Consider the following 25164-nt stretch of genomic DNA (forward strand, 5'->3'; position numbering starts at 1 on the left):
TTGGAAACTAAAAACATTAGCTTAAAATAAAAAGCTGCTGGGAAATGGGAGACCCAGAATCCAGTGCCCCTACTCCAGGCACTAAATATGACTAAATATTTATACACAGTGGAACATTTTCAGTAGGAGAGACTGATAAGCCCCACATAAGGATGTGTAATATGTCTGTGGTTAGAGTACTCGCCTAAGAGGCAGGAGACCCCTGTTCAAATCCTGTCTCCTCTTCAGGCAGAGGGGGCAGGAGAATTGAGCCTGGGTCTCCCACATTCCTGGCAAGTACTCTAACAAGTGGGCTAAAAGTTGTAAGGTAGAAAGCACTCCTCAAACCCTCAGATTGTGAATGGGACCTGATCTGGTAGACAGCCTGTGCATACCTATCAGATTGGACTGCCCCATTCAAGTTAGGCAGACAAATGCCTCTTTCCCAGATAATGGATCACTCTAAGGCTTAGGCATGAGATAGGCATCCAGACATGCCTAGAGGCAGAAACTTAGCCACAGAGGGAACTTTGACCCTGAAGACTTAGGCACTGAGTGAGTTTAGGCACCTACAGGAGTTTCACTAGAGTCCTGTGGATTACATTGGTGCCTAAAACTGGGATTTAGGCACAGAAGTATATTTGTGGATCAGGGCCAAACTGATTTGCCCCTAGTACTCAATCTCTGAAACGGGGGTACATCACCAGATGCAGTTTTGAAGAACAGGGAATCAGACATGTAAGCTCTGACCAGACTACCCAAAGCCAGCCACCTACGCTGAAAGGGGAGCCCAAGATACAGTAGATGCAACTATGATTTTAAATTCAAACCACCTACCACTGTTGCCAATATGAGGCTGTTTTTAACTACACAGAACCAGGGCACCCATGAGAATGCTGTTAACATCTTAACCCAGAGGATGCGGTGTTGTATGGTGATTAGTGCACACAACTGAGTCAGGATTCATGTATAACAGCTACTAGTCTAACACTGCCACTGATGTACTGAGTGAGCTTGGGAAAAATCACCTAACTTCTCTTTACGTAAGACAGGGATATTACTACTTTTTTGCTTCACAGGGTGTTGTGAAGCAGTGTAGAATGTCTAGCACAACAGAGTCATGGTCTGTAGGCACTACTGTAAAACAGATAATAAATAATTAACATTTGTGAAGTACATTGAGATAGAGTAAGAGTGGACATTGCTAAGTACTACTAGCAATTTCCCCCCAAAAGGGTCATTCTAAATCCAAAGAGCCCTCTGGCTCCATTTTAGGTACAGTAAACTAGTCTGGTTTGGGACATATAGCCAACTCAATCATGTACATAAATGTACATAAAAAGACTGAATAGCCATGAAAAGTTAAAAAATCTCTTCCCAAAATTCGCAGTGGAATAAAGAGGAAGTGCTCCTTTTTTCCCCTACATCCAGGAGTCAAGAGTCCCCAGAGAATGTATGCTTTCTTTTTCTAGCATTTTTTTAATTTGAAGCAAAAATCAAGTTAGTAGGAACTGCACTGCATGTCCTTTAAAAGAACATTTCCTTTTCCTGCAAAGCACAGTAGTTACATGCTGTGAATTGCAAGTCATATAAATGAGCTTGCCAGGGAAGAAGATGATGATCCAGCTACAAGTTTTAAAAAATTACTGGTGTATTATATGGGGTACTGCAAAGTTTTAAGTAGGGAGAAGTATGGTCTAATTGTTTAAAGCGCAGGCCTGGCAGTTAGGAGACCTTGATTCTAATCCAGTTCTGACAGTGACTTGCTGTGCAACCTGGGGTAAGTCACATAACCTCTCTGTACCCCTCAGCTGCTCAAGATGAAGTGTGCTGAGTACAGTTTGGTCTTGTAACTAAACTCTGTTCAGCTGTACCCTTTGGTGACACGTTACCACCTCTGGTAGGCTGGAGGAAGGGACAACAGGTAGTTTAAGAAATTTTTAAGCACATCAGCAGAATTTGTTCTCCCCTTTCCCAGATACTGCAGGCAGGTTTTGTCAGGTTGGGATTACATGACAGTCCAGTGATTTCCACTACAGGTCACACAGTGCATTAAGAATAAGAAAATAAATTTGTATTCAGTTGAAGGATTAAAAAAAAAAAGTCTGTTCTTGCTCAGAAACCAGCCTAACCCCAAGAAATCAGAACTGACTGCTGGGCAACAGCACTGAAAGTAGCCGGTGTTCCTTGTCACTTTGAATTAATATTTCACTCCTGCAATTTACTAGTCCAAGAACGAACTGGCTGTAAGTGCTAGAGTCCCTGACATCTGATCATGGTGAAAAAGACGTGAAGAAATCTTCACTGGAGAAAACTCCTTCGTTCCATTAAAGGTTGCAGAAGGGATGAAGACTAGGGAAGGTTAAAGGTTATCTGCAAAGTGAGGAGGGATAGGAAGCGTTTAAATGCCCTTTTTTGCTTTCTTATGATATATAAAGAAGGCCTGTAGAGAGTTTTGTCAGTGGGCACTTGGTTGGTTTGTTTAAACATATTAGAAACATGAAAGACACTACGGTGACTGAAGTGATAACATCACAAATACTAAGATACTTTATGTTAAGCTTTGATGGGGGAGGAATGTTAATCAGACCATTTAAACCTTTGGGTTTATTTAACTCCAGACACACATTCTGAGCTGGTCTTGTAGCAATTAAAAAAAATGCTATTTTGCAGTAATAAGACTTCTCATTTGAAGCTGTTTATAAGTATCTACCAGCTATGTAAATTTCAACATCATTCAACACAAAGGAAAAGCATCTAAGGAAATAGAGTTAAACATTTAACCTCAGGTATTATGAAGATTTTTTAAAAAAGCTATCAAATTGATTTTGAAAGAATCTACTTGTGTTCAGGGTTTTAATTAAATGGAATTAAACAAATCCACTAGACAAATGAAGGAAGTCTAGATTTGTTATCACAAGAAATTTTTAATATGGTTTGTGACAAGCAATATATCAAAGTTACCAACTCTTAAGCTTCATATTCTGAAACCAGACAACTCTCAGCAACAATAAAAAGTTGTGCACTGAAACACAGGAGGCATATTGAAAATTTTTAATTAAATATGAAAACGAGCTGTGTACATTATTTTTTCCCTAGAAAACACAGCAATTTCAAAAGTTTATCATAAAATATTTTCATGAAATGAGTGAACCAGCAAACACATGCACTTGCGTGTCTGACCCCCCCCATCCCAAGATAAACATGATAAAAAGACATACGCAAATGGAAAAGTTAACAGTACAGGTGGCTTGCTTTATTTTTTTTTTTTCCTTTTCCCTTTCTATTTAATTTTCGTAAAGGAGAATGGAATGTAACACTGTGCTCAATTTCCTATGTCACAACACAAAACATTTGGTGCAATAGTTTTTAAATTTTCTCTTTATGTTTTAATTTGATGGAGAAAAATACCTGTTTTTCTATAATAAAATATGTCTATTTTAAATGTAACTTTTTTTTTTGCAGAAAATAATTTTGTAAACTGTCATTTTCAAGGGCAAGGTAGATGGTCATTTCAGTGTCCCCCCTTATAAACATGATCTGTTATCTGAAGCAAAAACGGAGACACAAAATAAAAGAAGGCGGAGCAGAGGCTGCTTTGCATACAGAAAGAAGAGTGCGCTTGGATGGGAGAGAGGGTGGGAAGTATGTTGTGTGGAGAAAGGAAGAGGTTAAAGGTCACTTTCGCCATAGAGCGCTGTGGAGAAGGACATATAGTCCAGGGCACCAGGTACAGCATCAGGCCCACTGTATGGTGCCATCCTAGCAATGCAATATTCAGCTTGATCAGGAGGCAATTCCCGTCGTAATTCATCCACAGTGATGTAGTTCTGCAAAAACAACAAAAAACAAAACAAATTATTATTTCCAGCAAGTGGTGCTACTTAGAAAGTATTCTACAAATCAGTCCCTGATGCTCAGGGGTGCAGTGGGGCAACTGTGCTACAGTTTAAGACAGTAAATTAAGAATACTGTATCCCATTGAAGGCACATTGGGTATGCAGGAAGGCAGAATGCAATACTCTAGTTGGAATTTGGCCAGGGACCAACAATGGAGAGAAAGATTATATTGGGAGAAAAGCCCTGGAAGACCCGGAGTGGTTGTATGGGAGAGAAGGGAGGTTGTCAGTGTCAGACTGCCTGCTGTCTTGCTGATGGTGTGTTTCTTGTTTAAGGTGAATGGGAAGAAGCAGAAACTGTTCATTACTTCCAGTCCCTCATTAACAAGCACTGAAAAGATGAGTGCCCTATTGTGCCCTAGAAGTTGATTTTAAGGCTTCAAAATGTGGCCTCAATGACTCATTCTCCAGAGAAGGGATGGCATCCACAAGGCAACAAGTCAGTTCCGATCAGTGCTGGTAAATTGTATCAGCACAGGCAGCAGACAACATTGTCTACCAAAGAATTTTTATTTTTTTCATAGTTTTCTCCCTCTACTCTCCTTGCTTTTCCTACGCCCCACTTTTCCTATGGACATTTTTCAAAAGGAAGTAAACCTCCAGCTAGGTTTGGGTATTGGAAATGTAAACACACTGAAGCTAGTCTGGCCCATCACCAATTCACATTGTGGATAGAAGAAATCAGTTCGTTGAACGTGAGCTAAGCAGGGAGCTTCCTGTTTCCTGCTGCTTTCCTGAACCCACTTGAGAACAGGCAGTCGACTGAAGTAGTAGGAGCCAGTTAGGCCCTTAGGTTCTCTGTAGCTAACTGACTCATGGACAATTTTATTTCAAAGCATCTAAAAGATATTTAGGTGTCAGAGGTTTTCTGTCCTTTGACTTCCCAATTCATTCATTAAGTGTTCTGCTTTTATGTTCATGAATGGAGTTTGAGGGAGGATTACATTCTTAGTGCAATGTGAATCAAAAAGTATAATATTTAAAACAAATTAATATTGATAATTATCCTTTTTTAGAACTACACCGTAATCAAGTTTAAATTTAATACTCTATCGCAAAACTACAGATGTTATTTACATTGTAATTTTCATCCTATTGAAATTAGGAATTTACTATACAACTGTTGAGACAGGAGATATACCCTGATCACAGAGAATGTGTAATAAAAGATGGATGAAATATGAGGTTTATACATAGAGATTATAGTAAAATCATTAACGAAACATGAAAAATGTACTCAAAGTAGGATAATTCATTAAAATCTGAGATTTCAGTTAACATGGTATTTAATATTTTTACTACATATTTTAAAACCGATCACCAAAATTAGAAAATATTGGTATATATTAAAATTAAATTTATTTCATTAGCTAATTTAAGGAATTGCCAGTGATTTTATGCAAGAAAAAGAAAAATGTACGATTTGGTGGTACATTCATTCCACTGATTAACCAAATCTAGAGAAGTTATAATCTATCCTGGTTCTGGGAGTCAGGGCTGGCCTTACCATGAGGCAAACTGAGGGGGCCACCTCAGGTGCCAGACTGTGGAGGGGTGCTACTAGGACCCAGAATGTAGAAAATTGTGTCTGCTGCTGGTGCATATGGATTCTCTCTGCTCTAGATGCACGGAGAGGGTGGAGTGCTGTGCTGGAGGAAGGAAGGCACAAGAGATAACAGGCAGGCAGGAGAAAAGGTGAGAGGGAATATCAGAAAGCAGCAGGAGCTGCAGGGAGAGAGAGGAGGAGGAGGAGGAGGAGCTTCTTATGTATCTCTCTAGCACCTCCAGGAGCCTGGACTGATTAACACCAGCTTCTCAGGGAGCTTCCCGTTTCCTGCTGCTTCCCTGAACCCACTTGAGGAGAACAGGCAATCGACTGAAGTAGTAGGAGACAGTTAGGCCCTTAAGATGCTGATATCTTCCCTCAGTCAGGTCCTGCTACCAGCCTTCTTATTTGTCCCCTTCAACTGAGCATTGAGAGCCACTATAGCTGGCACAGAACAGCTGTCGTAAGTGAAAGAAAACACCCCTCTGGAGCAGCATTCAGAAAAAGAAAGCAAGCAAAGGAAGCTTTTCTATCTAAGCAGGAAGGAGCTTTCCTAAGATACATAGACACAAATGTTCACAGTGAGCCTTCTGGCCACAGTGAGGATGTGAGTGGTGAGGAGATGCCGGATCTTCCAGTTAGTCAGAGTACAGGTGACCTGGTAACTACTGCAGCATCCATATCTTCATCTCCAATGGATCTAACCATGCACATTCCTGAAGAAAAGTGTAGATCAGAGAAGAGTGTGGTGGAGGCGCAAGAAACAGCTGCTCTGAGTTTAGTTCCTTAAGTCTAGATGATCCAGGATTGTGGACCCACTTGAGCAGTAGCCTGAGGGACTTCTTTGTACTGCATGGGCCACAGCAAGTGAAAAACTTCATGTTCCCCAAAGACAATGAAAATAGAAGTGTCCATCCAACACATTACTGACGTGAAATCTCCAATGGTGACAAAGTGGAGAGGCCATGGCTTATGTAGTCAAAAACCCAGAATGCTGCATACTGTTTTTGTTGCAAACTCTTCTAGTCTAATGTTCCAGCCATATTGGGTTCTATAGGAACAAAGGACTGGAAAAATCTCACTAGAAGTCTGGCATGCCATGAGAAGGCAGCAAAATCACCAGAGAGCATTCCATAGGTGGAAAGAGCTTGAGATAGAGACTAAGGTTAAAGGCCACCATAGATGATCAGCACCAAGAGAAGATTGCATCAGAGTCTTTCCTGGCAAAATGTTCTGAAAAGGCTCATTGCCATTGTGAGAATGCTTGCTACCCAAAACTTAGCACTGCGTGGCACTTCGGATCAGCTGTATGTGCCAAACAATGGAAACTTCCTTAAAATTGTGGAGCTCATGGCCAAGTTTGATGCTGTACTCCAGGAGCATCTAAGAAGAGACACCATCCAAGAAATGTACACACACCACTACCTTAGAAAAACAAACAATTCAAAATGAGATCACACAGTTACTGGCAACAAAAGTCAAACAGAAGATTGTGGCAGATCTGAAAATCAGCAAGTTATTGCTCGGTTATTCTGGACTGCACACTGACATCAGCCATACGGAACAAATTACTTCAATGGTGCGTTCTGTGACAACAACAAAACCTAGTGAAAATGTCCCTACAATGCGTGACTGTCAGAGCATTTTCTAGAATTTATTGACATTGATGATAATACAGGAGCTGGTATAGCAAATGTGCTTCTTAAAAAGCTGGAAGACACGGGAATTGTGATAGCGGACATGAGAGGTCAGGGCTACAATAATGGTGCCAACATGAGAGGAAAGAACAGGAATGCAGACACTGATGCGAGAGTTAAACCCTCAAGCTTTTTTTGTCCCGTGGAGTTCTCATTCATTGAAGTTGGTGGTCAGTGATGCAGCATCAGCTTCTAGTAAGGCTGAATTTTTTAACGCAATTCAAAGGATCTATGCATTTTTCTCTGCATCAACTCATCGATGGCAAATTTTGAAGCAACATCTGGGAACATCCTTCTGACACTGAAGTCACTGAGTGCCACACGATAGGAAAGTCGAGTGGAGGCAATAAAGCCTATCAAACACCAAATTGGGAAGATAGATGATGTCCTAGTTGCCATTATGGAGGACAATGCTACGACAAGAACTGTTCATAGAAGAACAGTGGCAGAAGGAAATGGAATCACCAGAAACATACATAACTTCAAATTTCTGTGTGGCTTAGTGTTGTGGCATGACATACTGTTTGAAATAAATGTTGTAAGCAAGAGATTCCAAGGTGTTGACCTTGATATGTCTGGAGCAATGGAACAACTGGACAAAGCAAAGTCCATACCTACAGTCTTTCCGATTAGATGAGGGATTTCAGAACGTTCTGAAGAGTGCACAGAAGTTGGCAGAGGAACTTCACACTGAAGCTATTTTCCCACCCATTCAAGAATACAAGAGTCCTGAAGAAGAAGTCATTTTGATTATGAGGCATGGGATATTCCCATAAAAGAGACCCTAAACAACAATTCAAAGTTGAATTCTTTAACCAAGAGCTAGATTGTGCAATACAGTCAGTTGACGAACATTTCATGCAGCTCAAGGAACACAGCAGTATATTTGGGATGTTGTAGGATATTCCAAAACGCCTCACTATACCTGAAGGCCTACATCAGTAATGCAGGGCACTAGAGACAGAGTTGACACATGATGACATGCACGATACTGATGCGAGTGATTTAGGTGATGAACTGAAAGCCCTTTCAAGATACATTTCAGCAGGATCAACTCCAAAGGCTGTTCTGGAATATATGTGCACAAATAAGATGACCGCCCTCTTTCCAAATGCTTTTGTTGCTCTGCGCATACTTCTAACACTTCCTGTAACAGTTGCCAGTGGAGAACACAGCTTCTCCAAGCTGAAGTTAAAAACACATCTACGCTCCACGACACAGGTGAGGCTGGTCGGCCTTGCAACCATCTCAACAGAGCATGAGCTGGCCCAGACTGTGGACCTTCAGCAGGAAGCAGTTCCAATCTTTGCAACCAAGAAGGCACGGAAAGCACCACTTTGATTATTCAAACAGATAAAAATGCCAATTTTTACTATGCAGACAAGAAAAGTTACATTTGCTGTTGAAAGTTAAGTGTTACTTACAATTTTTGAACAAGGCATTTTAAGTTGTTAGTTCTCCTTTATTGGGTTAAGTAGCAGAGCAGTACCATGAGAGGAGTAGAACAGGAAGAAGGCAGAACTGAGATCTTTCAAAGTTTTGGCCCAAGTGAGGGGGGATGGGGGTGTCATTTGAGCTCCCCGCCTCAAGTGCCAAAATGTTGTGGGCCGGCCCTGCTGAGAGTTTTCCTGTCTATCATATAGTATTTGTAATAATATGGTTAAAAGGTAGATATTTGAAAATCATTTGTTAACTGATAGAGGTTATCCTCAAATCAATGAAAATCTAATACTGATTATGTAAGACATACACTTACATGTCATTGTCAATTGTCACATGTGGAAAAACTACTTGAACTTGTAGATGTCCAGTAATTCATCTTTTTCAAGATTAATCAAAACACAATTGATCAGTACTGTGTTTATTGAATTTAATCATGCACTTTAGTATCATGGTTCCAAACTGATTAAGTTAAGATATGGTAATTGCGCTGCTAATTTGTAGTGATTGTGTGTATAAGAAACATCAGCTGACGTTAGTGATTGATACTGGTTCTTTTTCTGTCCATGACTTCAAACTTTTGTAGAAATGTGTTTTACTTCAAGGTAGTAAACATTTTTGGCTCCAAGAGACGCTTTTGTGTGAAATATTAGCTACATTAACTTTGTGCATTAGAGCTGGTCGGGAAGCAGAGATTTACACATGACTGCAGAGTGTTTCATTGTTCACCTCGGAGGAATTATACTGCCTGTCTCTTCACATCAGTTCGGCCACTCCTGAACCAGAGTTTTCTTTTTTATGTAAAAGTAGCATTAGTTTCCTTTCGAAAGTCTAAACTCACCTTATCTCCAGCCAGGATCTTGAAGGAAGCCATGACCTGGTCAGCAGTATCAGTATCTGCTGTTTCCCGGGACATGAAGTCGATAAAGGCCTGAAATGTCACTACACCCAAGCGGTTGGGATCTACAATGCTCATGATGCGGGCAAACTCCGCTTCTCCCTAGATAACAAGAGAATCAGCAATAGGTCAACAGACTATTGATAAGAATGACCAGAATGTAAATCCAGTTCGCACAAATGATGGTATCTAGGAGGTGAAATGAAACTGGAATGTTTCTAAATGATCCCCATCTCATAGCAAAGAAAATAAAGCTTCAAATCAATCTCACAAACACATTCACCAACAAGCTCTCCTCACTGATTTTTTTAAAAAAGATGTTCATTTTCCCTTTGGAGTTAGGTATTTTCAACAATGCTCTGGAACTATGCCATCCTAGTCCCACAAAACTGCTACCTTACATTAGCAGTCAAACCAGAAGAGAGCAGTAATCTTTCCAGTTTAGTATGATGTCTCCAACAGCGGCTAATAGTATGGATACTTCAAGATATAAAGGTCCTTATAATGCACAGAATGATGCAATTCTACATAACAGGGCCCTCTGAAAATCAGATCATTTATTTAGGAACTGAAACATGGATTCAGAACCTAATTTTGGGCAGCCAGATTTGAAATTGGCCATAGTCTTTAATTTCTTCTCTGGAATCTCTTACTTTCCTTTTACTTCTCATCACACCTGTTGCCCTTCTCTAGATCCTAATGGTTTTAAGCTCATCCTTACCAAAAAGGCATCAGAAATCAGAGACCTATATGCTTTGGAGAGGCCTGACAGAGCAGCACCCCCAGGTAGTGCCTTTAGACCCATGGGTTCTTTAACTGTATATTATTTTGACATGGAAGCTAAGACCTTATGCTTCTTGTGAGCTGTAGCTCACGAAAGCTTATGCTCAAATAAATTTGTTAGTCTCTAAGGTGCCACAAGTACTCCTTTTCTTTCTGCGAATACAGACTAATACGGCTGCTACTCTGAAACCTTAATTTTCTCTGCATCTAAGAGCATCTATTCTGATCTCTTGTACTATTTTTCCCCCTGTATGAGGATGAAGGGGTAGATCCCAATCTCTGTCTGGGAGCAAGAGTGAAACCTTCAGGCAACTCAGTGCAAATCAACATGAAATAGTAACATACATACCCGATCTTTAAAGCATTTGGTCAAAGGTTAACTGATGTGGCCTTGTACACCAAACTAAAGGAGTTTGTACTTATACTGGGCTGTGAAATAGGTTACACTGGAAGATTGCTTTGCTTAACATTTGCGGCAGCAAGATTATTAAGAGCATTATTTAAACTTGTGTGATTCTCTTCTCCTCTTAGAGAAGATTAGTACAAATAGGTTTTGCCTGCAGAAGTTCTCCCCATTATGATTCTTCTGTCAACAAAGTCAGCCTAATGCTGTGTTGTCCTGAACACTGTAATCTATTTACTATGGAAAAAGCTATGCGAAAGCTACAAACAGGACTCTAGCCTGCATGACCAGGCAGCAGGGGACTGGAATAAAGGAGTATTTCACTGATCACAGTGGGAAGGCATAAGGCAGGAGAGGAAAGGGAGACAGCTACCAGGAAAGCATTCTAATTGCACTGTTTCTAGTGTAAGTATCTTTCGTTGGTTGGAAAAAAACGATCTCAGTAACGTTATCAATGGAGATTAAGATTTACATCTGCTGAAAGACTTGCTTCCACATTACCACTGAAAGCTTTACAAAGGGATATCAGGATCCTAGAGTCAGAACTGGCCTTAGGAAGAAGCTTGAAGCAAATACCCTTGTAGCACACAGGTGTGGGGGGGACACAGTTTACGGACTGTCCATTCTAGTCTCACTTTTGGGAACTAGAAGCTTAAAGCCTGAATTTTAGTTGGATTTATTTATTTATAAGTGGTACAGTATTTTACAGAGTGTGTGTACAAATGTACATTTTACAGAGTGTGTGTACAAATGTACACGGACATGCACGTTGAGAATTTAGCAAAAACATTTCCTGTATAAACAGTTTTGTTTCAATATTTATTGGTAACAACAGCATTCATTCATTCATCAGGCTGTCATGAAGACTTCCATTGGAATCTGTTACTTATTGCTGGAGATGTTACATGTTGCTGTATGCAAACAGTGGACACACCAACATGAGTTGGTTGTTGCTTCTTCCAGTTTATAAGCCATGCAGTTTTCCAAATCAATTCTCACTCTACACAGATCAGAATTAGATATAACCCTCCCATTCTTCCCTCCAGCTAGAGCTGTAAGACGAAGATTTAAACGCACACATACACACAACCATTTCAACACTTAGTTTCCATTTCTGAGTGTCCTAGGAATTAAGGTAGCTTTTACCTTGACTCATTACAAATGTGTGCCCTTCCCCTTTGCAGAAGGTCATATCAATCATTGTGAACATGAGTGATAGAAGGGCTCTACGTTACCATATTGTAACCCATGGAGATAAGGCAGGCTCTGAAATCTTCAGAATCCATCATGCCAGTCTTCTTCTACAGGGAGTGATGCAAGGATAGAAGAAACCAAGAGAGAGAAAATGGAAACCAGTCGAGGAAGAGATGAACCCACAGGAGATATTACAAAGAATGGATTTGGGAAAAGGGGACAGGAATTATTGGACAATGAAAAACAATACAATAAAAGTGGTTTGAAAAACCATGAAGAAGCAATGATTCAGTTGGAAATGAAATAGTTTTTATATAGGACACGAATATTAAAAAAAAAAACAATGAAGCATGAAGATGTCAAGTGAGACAAATACACAAAGAGAAGACGACAGGGAAATTTAAGTGAAACAAGTAAATGGAATAGGTAGATATAAAAAGAATTCTCCCAAGACAATAAATGAAGGTAATTAAAAGGGGTAGATATGAAAATTCATTAAGTAAAAGAGAAAACGTGGGATGGAACAGAAATACATGAACAGTAAAACATGAGAACAACAACGACAGAAGGATTAAAACAAAAAAAAAGAAAAGAAAGGAGAAAACTGTTATTTCCTCATAGTTAAACATCTCGCTGCATTCACCACTAGCATTCAGTACCTGTGCATCGTTTCCAATATCGTAACCCAAGCTGATGAGGCAGGCTTTGAATTCCTCAGGGCCAAGTGTGCCGGAGTGATCCTGGTTATGCGGTGTGCCAGGCAACAGGACATGCAGTGCCAGCGGGGTGAGAGTGTGGGGCAGGTAAAAGAGGTAAAGAGGAGATGAAGGGCAGGTGAAAAGACAACAAACAGATGCACCATGCAGTGGGTGAGGAGAGGAGAGAGGTAGAGAAAGAATGACATGCAGATAAAAAGACAGGGAAGAAAAATAAAAAGTGCACAAAGTTAGATACCACAATGACATTTCAGGATGTGCTAAAAATGCTCTCAAAACAGTAGCTTCTTAGAGAACTTGATCACATCTTGACAGCGTTTGAACAAGAATTATTAACACTAGCAAGCTTTAAAATCTACTTTTTCCAAATCAGTCTCTGACATAGCTATTCTTTTACCCAGTAGTGCCAGAAGTCCTGCATTTCAACAGTAACCCAGAGTGCAGGGAAGCAGACACACAGTGGGTAGCAAACACTATCACCTTACTGTTCTTGCTGTCAAAAGTCAGATGCCCCAATAAAGTGGTAGACTAGGGTAGGTATGCCTGGCAATTATTCTGTGAAGCTTAGCTGGTGGAGTATCTTGTGTGCTCCTGAACAGTCCTGGCATTCCAAGAACACATCAGGAAAAAACAGCTGACGCTCAGGGAAGTGCTGCCACCCTGATATTTCTGAGCTCTGTATATGAAAGCAGAGCTGTGACTGGCTGAGCTCTCTGAAGTGCTCCACCCTTAAAACAGCACCCTTGACTTTATATAGCAGCTATCTTTGCTATTACACAGAGGGATCCACCAACGATGGATACAGTATTCATTTATCACACCCCCTTTCCTCTGTGTTTTGAGAGGACCTCATGGTAAACGTGAACTTCCTCACAAGAGAGTCTACTGGAGCTCTTCCTCACAAGAGAGCCACAAAGCCCAGCAGAACATTTCACCACAGCTGCACTCCTTTTAGCTCAGAATCACTAAACACTGTGGGGTGGGAAGTGTTCATCACCAAGGTTTACACACAAAATTGAGAATCCCAATTTGAAAAGCAGAACTTAGCTGCAAGGCAGCACTGAGGGCTTCCTGCCTGCAGTCCTCATCATTTTGACATGCCACACTAGCAGGAGAAGGAAACTCAGGGTAGGTTTGCAGGGCCAGCTTCAGCTGACTCCCTCTTTTAAAAAAAAGTCAATTTTTTTCAGTTTGGTGTTTACAATCAGTATTAAAGCTTCCCAACAGAAGAAATAATTGAGGATGAGGCAACCATATTTTCCATGTTACCACTGTAACCTCCCTCTCTTGCATCTCAGATATAAATGGAAGGCCTGTTTATGTGGATGGAAAGCTAGGATGTACATGGTACACTTGGGAACACTAGAAAGGAGAGAGGGTCATTATCTTAATGCACTTCAACAACATGAGAGGAGTCAGCATGGCCATTATTTGGCCATCTGGAGATGGCTTCTCCTTGAAATTAGACTGCAGTAATGGGGTTTTATCTTGCGACTACTCAGAAACATAGAATGCTGTCACAGGCTTAGCAAGCGTCAGGTGCATATGTTTACACCATTGCTCTGGGATCTGTATTGGTTGCCAGTAGGTCTATGGGTGGCATTCAAGGTGTTAGCGTGGAACCTACAGAACCCTAAATGGTTTTGGACTTGGGAGTGCCTCTCTCCGGGTGACAATGTGGCTGTTCAGATTCATGGAAGCACTCCAGCTGATCTCCCCTAGATGTAAGTGAGAGAGCTGTTGGCAGGATGATGGTTGAGTTTATCATGGGCTTATTTTATAATTGTGTTTGCTGTTGGCTCTGTATTTATTTATGTTTTGTTATACTGTATGTAGCACTTAAGTGTGGGACCTCCAGAGGAGAGGGGATGGGTGCCTATAGTCTATTTTCTAAATATGTTGGCTGACTTTCCCGTGTCTTAGCTCAGTCAGGAAACTTGCATTCCAGACAAACTTCCTGTCTCGGCATGACAAACAGACTAGCCTAACATCGACAGGATTACCTGACAATCTCCACAGGGCTGGCGGCTCATGAGGCCTGGTCCTCTAAGCACAAGAATGAAAAGTCTACTCTGTGGCTAGTTCTACTGCAGGGGCTGTTTGGTTTCTAGTGCTATGTCAAGCCTATGAAGAAGCAGGTGGCCCACTGGGCTGCAGGGAGCACAGACTTACCCTGTCAAAATGGTTAAAGGAGGCCCGGAATTCATTCATCTGCTCCTGGCTGATTCCTTTGGCATCACGGGTCAGAATCTGATTTTCCACTTCATTGATGGTTCTAGCAATTGTTGTAAGCAACTGCTCCCATCCCACTCGGATATGCTGAAGAAGAAAGGACAAGACTTTTCTTTTAAAAAGTGGCACATTCTGCATCTGGAGCCCTTGGTTCGACTGTGTTAATCATTACAAATGAAGTGATCCTGATGGTCATGGCCTGGGAAATCCACTTGCTCAGAAAAATCTCTCTCACTCTGGGCAAGTGCCATCAATTTCTTCAAAATCTGAACCTTCATTTAAAAAAAAAAATAAAATAAAAGGTCAGATTCTCATCTAAACTAAGGCATTACATCAGCGTTAAGGTCACTTTACTCTGCCAGAGTTGTGTACAGCGGCCTTAGAGTAAATGAGAATCAAGTCCAAAGTTTTTGCTCTCAGTCATGCAGAAAACTTTCAAATGTGAACCGAGTGTAAAGTGATGCACAGATGTCTTCCTAGGTCTGACACCCACTTCTCCAGTGCCTCTATTATAGTACAGATTTTCACCAGATACAGTAATGAGAAGTGACCAGAATCTGTTGCCAAAGTGAAACTGACAAGAATCGGGTTAGTTTTAGTGTGCTGTTGCTTGGGAGAGTTTCCAGCAGCAGCTCTGAAACTATTAACTAGGGAGAAGGAGCAAAAGAATGGAGTCTGTGAAAGGCATGGAGTAGCAGATACACCTCACCATCCCCATATTCTTGCAGCATCCAGGAGGATGTAGAGGGGGAAGCAAAGAGAGAGAAAACTTCTCTTTCGAGATGATGGGGGGGACTTAGCCAATTGTAGGGATCTGAGTCACTGTTCCTGGTTGGGGCCTCTAGGCTCTGGTGCACCTTGGTCCCTCCTATTTTTTGCCTGTGGCAGATAATAGTCTAGCCTCCTAGGAGGCTTAATACTTTGGTCTAATTTTGGTTGTTGGGTTTAGTGTGTGGATACGGGGTGGTGCGGATGGCCTGTGATACACAGGCCACCAGACTAGACGATGTTGTGGTCCCTTCTGTCCTTAAACCCCATGACTCTAAATTTATGAAACATCTACTAGCCAAAAAGAAAAGGAGTACTTGTGGCACCTTAGAGACTAACAAATTTATTAGAGCATAAGCTTTCGTGAGCTACAGCTCACTTCATCGGATGCATAACACGGCTGCTACTCTGAAACCTGTGATCTACTAGCCAGAGATTGATACAGAAGATTAAGGCCCTCACTGCCCCCAAATAGAGTCCAGGGATCGTACCCTGGTATGGATCCCAGCAGTCTGGCAAATGGTGTGGCACTCATCTGTACATTGGCCCTGGACAGTGGACCCTACATGTTTCATATCAGGCTTCGGCTACTAGTACGTGTAGTCCTCTGGCTGTTAAGTATCTGGCACAATTTCCCAGGTCTATATATGGGTGGGTGGATTTGGAAGGAGAAGACTGATAGATAAGTACAGAATAGCTATAAAGAGAGGAAAAGGAGAGACACACAATATAGGGGAGGAGGCAGAGAACTTGACAGAAAGAGAAAGGGAAATTAGGAAACACGCTGAAGACAGCTCAAGCAAAGATGCACCATAAATAATTATAGGAAAGTGAAAAGAGGCCAGGAAAGAAAAGTCAATGCTAAAGAGAGAAGTTTAGTGAGTAGAGCTGGTTGAATAGTATTTGGGGAATTTCTCCAGTATGTGTCAAACAATTTATTCAAAAATACTTTGTGGAACTCAATTAGCTCTATAGCTGTTCAAATACTTGTCAGCTAATATCAGTGAAGTTAACTGCATAATCTATTCAGGTGTTATCTTTTTTCTGTTATTTGTCCAGCCCTAGTAGTAAGTAACTTTTTAAAAAAATCATTAGCTAGGGAGTTGATTTGCAATGTTACAATGAAATATGGAGCACAACAACAATACACAGCGGTCTTATTCCTTAAAACTCCAAGGGAGCATTACTTGGGGTGGGGGTCAGAGAGGGGACTGCCTGTGTGTTGCATTCTCTCCCTTCACACATTGTACGTCTTGTCTATTTAGATGTTAAATTGTTTGAGGCAAGAGTCTCTTACTATATTTGTATAGACCCCAACACAGCAAGGTCCTGTTCCTGGTTGTGATCTCTAGGCATTACCATAGTACAAATAATGCATAACATATCCACACCACCATCATCACCAGTATCTTCACCCTGGCTATTAGGATTAGGCATCCAGCTATCAAGTAGCAGGCTAATAAGTCTCAGGTAAACATTTGAGATGCATTGGTGTTCTTAACTGGTCCCCATCTACCACCTGCAGAAATCGCAACTACTCAGGGAGGACTCAGAACTGGATTAGCATATAGAGCTGCAGGTCTGAACTGAGGTGCCCTGGGAGGGCACTGTGGGTGAAGCAGTGCTGTCAGTTCCTCACTTTCATGAGTCCGAAGTTTAGCCAAGCGTTTTGGAAAAGAATCTGGGTGATATGGGGATGCTCATCTTAACTACATCTGGCCAACACAGCTTAGGTTGTTTTGTGTGCTGGGGCTAAAACACAACAGGCTGAAGGCATTTACCTCCATGGTATAGTTGGTGTGCTTGTTGTCAAAGATGAGTGCCTCCTGAATCTGCTGGTGGTCTCCCTCCAGCTGGTCAATCTTTGGTTTGTAATTAATAATGCTCTTCTCATACTGCCGGAGGTGGCTGAGCTGGTCCTCCAGGGTCCCATGCATTTCTATGGAAATGCGGCCGATCTCCTGCATAAACAAACCCAAGGGAGTTGGGCCCATTAGAGGGACAAGCCTGAACACACACAGTATCTACCTGTTCCCTGTATGGGATGAAATGCTTCAACAAGAAGTCATATAGACTATACAGATCATGGCTTTAAAGAGAAGAGAAACATATGAGGTCAGACCCCCCCATATGTTATGAACCACTGTAGCTCTATTGAAGTCAGTGGAACTACACCAGTTTACATCAGCTGAAGTTCTGGCTTTTACTAAAAATACCCGTGATTAAATCTGGGGGGGAGGGGGGGGAAGCCACCTGTGGCTGGCCAGGGACCGCTGCGCGTGGCTGCTGGAGCAGCAGCTGGTGTGGCTGTCCTGGGGGCGACCTGAGCAGCTGGCTCCGGAGCCAACTGCTTGGGCTGTTGTGGGGTCAGCCACCCGGGCCCCTACAGAAGTCACGGAGGTCTCGGAAAGTCACAGAATCAGGGACTTCCGCGACCTTTATAACAGATACGGAGCCCTAGTTATGAGCCTACAGGTTGCAATTTCCCTTCCTCCCTAACCTGTTTGTGTGCTCACCGTATCAGACGCATGCTATGTTCTCACACATGCCAAGTCCCAATCATCAGGCTATTTGGCGCTCTGTGGAAAACCTCATCAACGCCGTCCTTTAAGTAAACTGATCAAGGGTAACTACTGCGTGAGAAGGTTTACCCTCCTTACCTTCCACCCTCTGCCAGAGGATGACAGAAGATGGAAAAGCAATGATGCTGGGAACAGTTGGAGCTAAGAGGAGAAGCTGCATTATGTGTCACCACCTCCAACTGTGCCACTTGGGTCACTGACCCAAAAAACAGTAACAGAATTGGCCTTTCCTCAGGGCAGACAAGCAACCTTCACTGGGGAGATCCAATGAAGTGGAATCACTAGTTGGGCAACATCTGATGATAAAAGACAAAGGCACGGCTGATTACTCTGGGAGCTCTCTCAGTATGTCTATGGTAATAGTAATTTAAAAGGACAGGGAATAAGCTTGCCAGCACTTTTCTTTTCCTCAGCTAGGAGAAAGATCAAAATGCTTTCCTCACACTGTATCTGCTGTCCTGCTTACTTTGTGCTCTTTATCTCTGTGCTCCTTCTCTCATGGCTTTTTTCTCCTCACATCTCTGCTTATCTAGCACTGACTCCCTTCTTAAATGTTTTCCTTGAAGAGCCTCCCCCACCTCTTGCACATCCTGCCATCAGCACTAGCCTTCTTGTATTCTTTTATCTTTAGCTAAACTTACCTTAATTCAAATCTTAGCTAAAAAAGTTCACCCTTAAAAATTCTCTCCTGCTGCTGTTTTACCACATAATTGTGTTTATTTTTTAGTGCATTTTGAAACAGATGGTATGAAAGTGGTTACACAAAATAAACTTCTGCTGTATTTGTGTAAAGCAAGTGAGAAACCCTTTGAATGTATTCAAGTGCCAGCATCCCTTTTTTGAGGCCACGTTTTTGTATTTGCTGCGAAGAGCGGGGAGAAAAAAGTACCATGCATCTGATTCGCCAGAGACAATCTCAGCACACACTGTCCATTGACTTTCTGTGAAAGCCTCTCTTTTTGAAGCATGAAGGGAGGATTGCCCAAAGGCTGAAGGAAGAGGCCATACAGAATGCCCGCTGTGATTGTGGAGGGGAGGAGAGGAAAAAAAAAGATTGTTTCAAAATTACTAAGATGCTACCTCCATCTTGGTTTGGATCCAGGGCCCAATGACATTAGCCTGTGCGCCAAACTGTTTCCGGAGTCGTTCATTTTGTTGCTGGCGTGTGTGCTCTTCCATCAGGGCTTGATCCCTTCGAGGAACTAACTGCCGCACCTGCAGCAAAACATACCAAGGCACAGCATGTGTTTCATGCGCAGTAAGCTAGACACAATGCATTCAGAAATGGATATAGCAAAGGGATGTGAACAAATAAGAAAGCATAAGCGTTTGGCGTGGGCTGGCTTGCTTGGGGGATGGGACATGAAACCTGTCTTCTCTACAGGCGATGGTTAAATACAGCCCAAGTTATACATAACCAAAAAAAGTTAACATCCCAGGACTCTATGATGGACTGTGTTAAATGAGTTGAAGGGCTCTGTTCAATTGCCATTTGCCCACAAAGACCGTCACCACAACTAGTATTAGGGATAGCATCTTTCATCAGCACAAGAAGGGAATAAAAGAAGATCCAAGTTCTCTTCTTTAGCCTGCACATTCTGCACTTTGAAGCACATTAAGCCCCCACACGTGTGCTGGAAAAAAATCATGTGAGACAGCAGGGCCTGTGCTCTGAGATGATACTGAGAACTCTGTCTCAGGTGTTTGGCTGGTGGGTCTTGTCTCTTCTCAGAGTCTAATGGATCACCGCATGTGGGATCATGAAGGAATTTTCCCACAAGGTCAGACTGGCAGTGATTTTGGAGCATTTCACCTTCCCCTGCAGCATGGAGCGTGGGTCACTTGCTGGAATTATCTGGGTATATGTCACTTAATCATTTTGCTGCCATTGCAGGGATCTCGGGCACTGGGGCCCTCCTATTCTCTGCCTGTGACCTGTAATAGTTTAGTCTGTGAGCTGTAATACTTCAGTTGTTGTGGTTAGTGTGTGGGTGCTAGGTGAAGTTGATGGCCTGTGATATACAGTAAGGCAAACTAGATGATCCAGTGGTCCCTTCTGGCCTTAAACTCTATGTCTCTAGCTGAGCACTGTACATTGGACAGGAGAATTTAGAAAGGGAATAATTCACTTCCTGGGGCGATACCCCTTATAGAAAAGGGCAAGGCTCCAAGCACTCACGTGGTCCCATTTGCCATTGATTTCCTGTGGGGTGATGGTCGTGTAGGGATTGGTTCCTGCCATATTGACATGGTAGGTCTGGACAATCTTTGAGACTTCATTGTGGATTCCCAGGATGGCCTGTCGCTCCTTGTCAGCATCTGGCAAAGTGGCCTTGAACTGTTCATGGGCTGTGGTCAATCCCTGGAAAACAGAGGTGCCAGCAGAGGAGAGATAAGAAGAGCATTAGTCACAGGACAGCCTCCAGATTAAGGTGTTACTAAAAACAGTGCAGTTTGGAAACTCCTCTGCTGCTACAGCAGAGCAATCAGTCTCTGAGGGTGCAGAAAAGTCCATTCCACAGCAGGTAAAAGCCACTTTTATGGCACTCAAACATTTTTCAGACCTTCATAGTTGGATTAAAGCAGGCAGTTATGAGGCAAGTTATTTTTGCTGTCTTTGGTTGTATCCCATATTGACTAGCTACAGAGATAACATCACAAAACCTGTCAAATACATCTTGCTTTGAAATCTGGTGGGCTGATTTTTCCAGAGTGCTTGATCCCTGCAATGAGGGTTGTGAGCACTCAATGACTTTGGAAAAAAAAAGAGATCAGACCACTAGTGTTACTTTATAGCAGCTGGGTGACTAACAGAGTGCTAGCACTAATAGACATTAGTTTTTTCCAGGTAGGGCTGTACCAGATCCAGTATGGTTACAGTGGAATCAATAGAAGCAGGCCTAGGCTGTTCAGGGATCGCAACTAGGTGAACATCTTCCAGCCCAGAGAAATTGGCAAATTCCCATTGGCAGAGTGCTCCGTATCTGGAAATGGCACCCTCTCCATGATCACAACTGGTCCTTTCTATTACTCTTAATGCTGCGATTCCCAAACTATAATCTAAGGTGCTCTGATGAACACTGGCTGATGGTTTGTGGACAGCTGGCAAGTCATTTGAAACGGCTCATTTCCAGCCATTTCTAGGTTTGTAATTGTAGAGAGCATGGAAGCCTGTAAAAGAGGAGAAAGACCAGGGAAACAAGTGCAGGGGGAGAGGTGGCAAAAGGAACCAGGAAGCAGAGGCGCATGTGCAGGGATAGAGAGGTGAACAGTAGAGATAGACGGGGAAGAGGAAATGAAGAATGAAAGCAGAATGTGTGACTGATAACCTACTTATGTTATACACAGTTAAAACACAGTAAATAATTTCCTATGTAAGCAACTATTGTGGTGTTCACAGGGATGTAGTTCAAGTATGAATGGAAGGGGAGTTTAGTCCATGAAGTTATGAATGGGAGAAGGCAGTGTTCATTAAATGCACTCGCTATTCAGATTTGATCTACAGTACGGAAGAGTTAAAACAACTCACTGGTCTAGGACAGGAATTCTCAAATTTCATTGCACCACAACCCCCTTCTACCAACAAAAATTACCACACAGCCCCAGGAGGGAGACTGGAGCCTGAGCCTAACGGCTTCAGCCCCAGGCAGTGGGCTTTGGCCCGGGCAGTGGGGCTTTGGCTTCAGCCCTGGGCCCCAAAAAGTCTAAGCCAGCCCTGGCGATCCCATTAAAATGGGGTCCCAACCCACAGTGTGAGAACCGCTGGTCATGGGGAAGCACTTTAGCAGACGGCAGGTCTCTAGTTCAGTAATAGGGCTCATGCTGTGTCAGTACCATTTATGACATCTCCACCCAGTAGCTCATGGTCACTGCTAGTGCTACAGAGCCCACACTCAAAAGCCCACCAGCATTCTATGCATTCTCTCTCATGTACACTGTTGCTGTCAGACAGCCCCACAATGACCTAACCTAGAAATGACAGTCTCCTAGCCTGATGGTCAACAAATCAGTTGCTATCATGAAGCAACAGCTGAAGACAAGACAAGCCTGTTTCTTCAGCTCAGCCAGCCTAATCCAAGCAAATACATGTACTGTCTGCTGTCTTCACAAGTGCTAGTCAAGCAGGAGAAATAGCAATGCCTTTCAGAACCCAGAAGGGCAACTGGAACACTGAGGTCTGAGGGAGGTCTATGGGGAGCTACTATAAGCTCTTTCCACAGCAGCCTTGTGGGAGGAGAGGGGAAGATGAATTGTTGCCTCCTATGTCGTCATGGAGATTTGAAAGCTTTGACCCTCAATAGTAACTCGGCAGCAAAGGGGAGAGCACAATATTCAGCAGTGTAGCTGTCCACCACAGGACTACAGAAGCCATCAAAGAAACAAGAGGAGTAGAGGAACTGGGGGTGGGGAATTATGGGACTGTTGGCATAGCACACAGGGCCTGAGTGCCCTCTTTAAGCCCTCTCATTAGGATAAGAATGCATGATCCTCTCGAGACTCAGTCATTTTTAAGCAAGACCATCAAATCTCCTTGAAAAATCCACATTCAAGTCTTGGTGTCCAGTTAGACTGGAGTAAACTTGGCTCATATCCATTTGGATCCAGATCTTCTGAAGAACTTGAGAAAAACTCATATTTTCCCCCCCAAAGATCACTAGATGGAGCAGAAGCGCCAGACCACCATAAGCACACCACCTGCCATAATCAAGTGAAAAGTACTGTCTGATTGTACACAAACATCTCAGGGGAAGGACTTGCATATACCTGGATCTCCTCTATGGTATGAACAATGAAGGTGTCCTGCAGATCCTCCATGGCCCCCTCCATCCAGTTATTGAAAGGAGCGGCTCGTTTTGCATATTCCAGGTATAACTGGTCAATTGTCTCCAGCAGCTTCTCTGTCCTCTGGAATTCCCCAAAAGAAAAAGGATTAGAGAACAGTCACCAGACAGCACGCTTTGTAACTGGCTAAGCAGAGCCTTCCTCCTGTGTTTATCTGCTCCCCCACTCCTTGCCATGGCCCTGGTCCCTCAGTGTTCTCAGAAGGAAATTACTTTTAAAAGTGTTCCCGAAATTAGGGTCTGGAACTGGAAAGACCAACTTCTTAAATATTTTTGATTTGCATATACTTAAATCAGCTACATGAACCATAAAACATTCTGTTTTCTAACCATCAGAGGAGTGAAGTTTTGGAATAGCCTTCCAAGAGAAGCAGTGGGGGCAAAAGATCTATCTGGTTTTAAGATTCTACTCGATAAGTTTATGGAGGAGATGGTATGATGGGATAATGTGATTTTGGTAAGTAATTGATCTTTAAATATTCAGGGTAAATAAGACTAATCCCCTGAGATGGAATATTAGATGGATGGGATCCGAGTTACCCAGGAAAGAATTTTCTGTAGTATCTGACTGGTGAATCTTGCCCATATGCTCAGGGTTTAGCTGATTGCCATATTTGGGGTCGGGAAGGAATTTTCCTCCAGGGCAGATTGGAGAGGCCCTGGAGGTTTTTCGCCTTCCTCTGTAACATGGGGCATGGGTGACTTGAGGGAGGCTTCTCTGCTCCTTGAAGTCTTTAAACCATGATTTGAGGACTCCAATAGCTCAGACATAGGTGAGGTTTTTCACAGGAGTGGGTGGGTGAGATTCTGTGGCCTGCACTGTGCAGGAGGTTGGACTAGATGATCAGAATGGTCCCTTCTGACCTTAGTATCTATGAATCTATGTCATTACCCAAGATTGATTTTCTCTTCTTTTTTACTTACTTTATTTTTTTAAGAATGATTTTTCAAAAGAGCGAAGTTATAAAATACAGGAATGCCTATAACAGCTCATGCAATGCAGAGGTGCCAAATCTGGTGGTACAGCTAGGCTAGAAGAGTAAATGTAGGGCTGGAAGTAAAAATATGACACTCGTTTACTAGTCTGAATACCCAAGCTTTGGGAAATAGTTTGAAGAACTGAAGCTTAATGCTAGTTTGCATTGCAGCTGGTGTGAGAATCCATGCTAGGAAAGGAGGCTGCTGGCTGTCCTGCATTTATGGCATCCTATTGATGAAACCATGGAGTGGTCCTAGAAGTTCTCTAGGTCAGCAGCAAATGATACGAGAGTGAAAGAGAAGACCATGTCTGTGTGACACATGCTCCTCAACTTCAAGTTCTTATAAGCAAGGAACAACAGAGGGCCTGAAAGGTTCTCTTTGCTGGATGGCCTTGTAATCCCAAGGGCAAGGACCTGCAAGGTTTCAACCTTTTTCTGGAACAATGGGCAGGCATGGGGCTGGTGATCTTCTGTTACAAGGGCTGCACAAGTTACACATGATCAGTTTTCTGCAGTGGGGGAAGGAAGCATTGGTAAACTTCCACAAAACCATTTATCTGGGAGAGATCATAGGTATCACCCCTGTTTTGAACTTGCATCATCTTTGGTTCATTGTGTTATCTGAATTGCATTGCCTTTGTTTAAATTGGATCATAAGCTCCTTGCGCCATGGAAATGTCTTCTAGAATAGGAACTGAGATAACAGACTAGATTTCTGAACGAGTGTAACACTTGATAGTGCTGGCAGTCAGCCCTGGAGAGTGAAACTCTCCAATATCCCCTGAGCAAGCCCAGCACAGTCAGCAGCAGTGTAAGATTCCTCCAGAATGCCAGGCCAATGTGACTCAAGATTGATCTTAGTGAGCACATCTTACCTCCAAGGCCTCTCTACGTTTCTGGGTTAAAGCACCCAGATTGTCCCATTGGTCACATATCTTCTGGCACCTGGCGTTGACACTTGGTGAGTCATAATAATCCAGCTCACTAACAAGCAACAACAAAAATGGAAAAAATTAAACAAAAAAGAAACCCAGGGGAGGAACAATCAACAATTCCCCATCAATCTCAGAGAACAGAAATAATCAAAATACCCCCAAACCCTCTTATGAGGAGACTGTAGAGGTCAACAGTACCCAGCTTTGGAGTCATTGCACATGATGTTACAGAGAGGTATCATGTATCATTCAGAACGTGGCTACATGGAGA

At 42.6% G+C, this 25164-nt stretch overlaps 1 protein-coding gene across 6 annotated transcripts in view; it reads right to left on the reverse strand.

The window, feature by feature from the left end:
• Positions 1-2886: 2886 nt before the first annotated feature.
• The window catches only part of ACTN1 (actinin alpha 1), a 142433-nt gene continuing 120155 nt past the window's right edge, over positions 2887-25164 (reverse strand). For 2 of the 6 annotated variants that reach the window (XM_038407603.2, XM_038407604.2), the window contains exons 13-21: positions 24834-24942; positions 22902-23042; positions 20317-20499; positions 19218-19352; positions 17337-17516; positions 14728-14874; positions 11881-11946; positions 9403-9561; positions 2887-3809 (exon numbers count right to left, since the gene is read on the reverse strand). In XM_038407603.2, coding sequence (XP_038263531.1) covers positions 3651-3809; positions 9403-9561; positions 11881-11946; positions 14728-14874; positions 17337-17516; positions 19218-19352; positions 20317-20499; positions 22902-23042; positions 24834-24942 — 1279 coding nt within the window. In that variant the 3' untranslated portion in view covers positions 2887-3650. Of the gene's footprint in view, positions 3810-9402; positions 9562-9771; positions 10316-10432; positions 11947-12498; positions 12580-14727; positions 14875-17336; positions 17517-19217; positions 19353-20316; positions 20500-22901; positions 23043-24833; positions 24943-25164 lie in introns of those variants that run through there. The other 4 variants (XM_038407601.2, XM_038407602.2, XM_038407606.2 and 1 more) reach the window with 3 other exon arrangements.

The sequence above is a fragment of the Dermochelys coriacea genome, chromosome 6, assembly GCF_009764565.3.
Source record: "Dermochelys coriacea isolate rDerCor1 chromosome 6, rDerCor1.pri.v4, whole genome shotgun sequence".
NCBI lineage: Eukaryota > Metazoa > Chordata > Testudines > Dermochelyidae > Dermochelys > Dermochelys coriacea.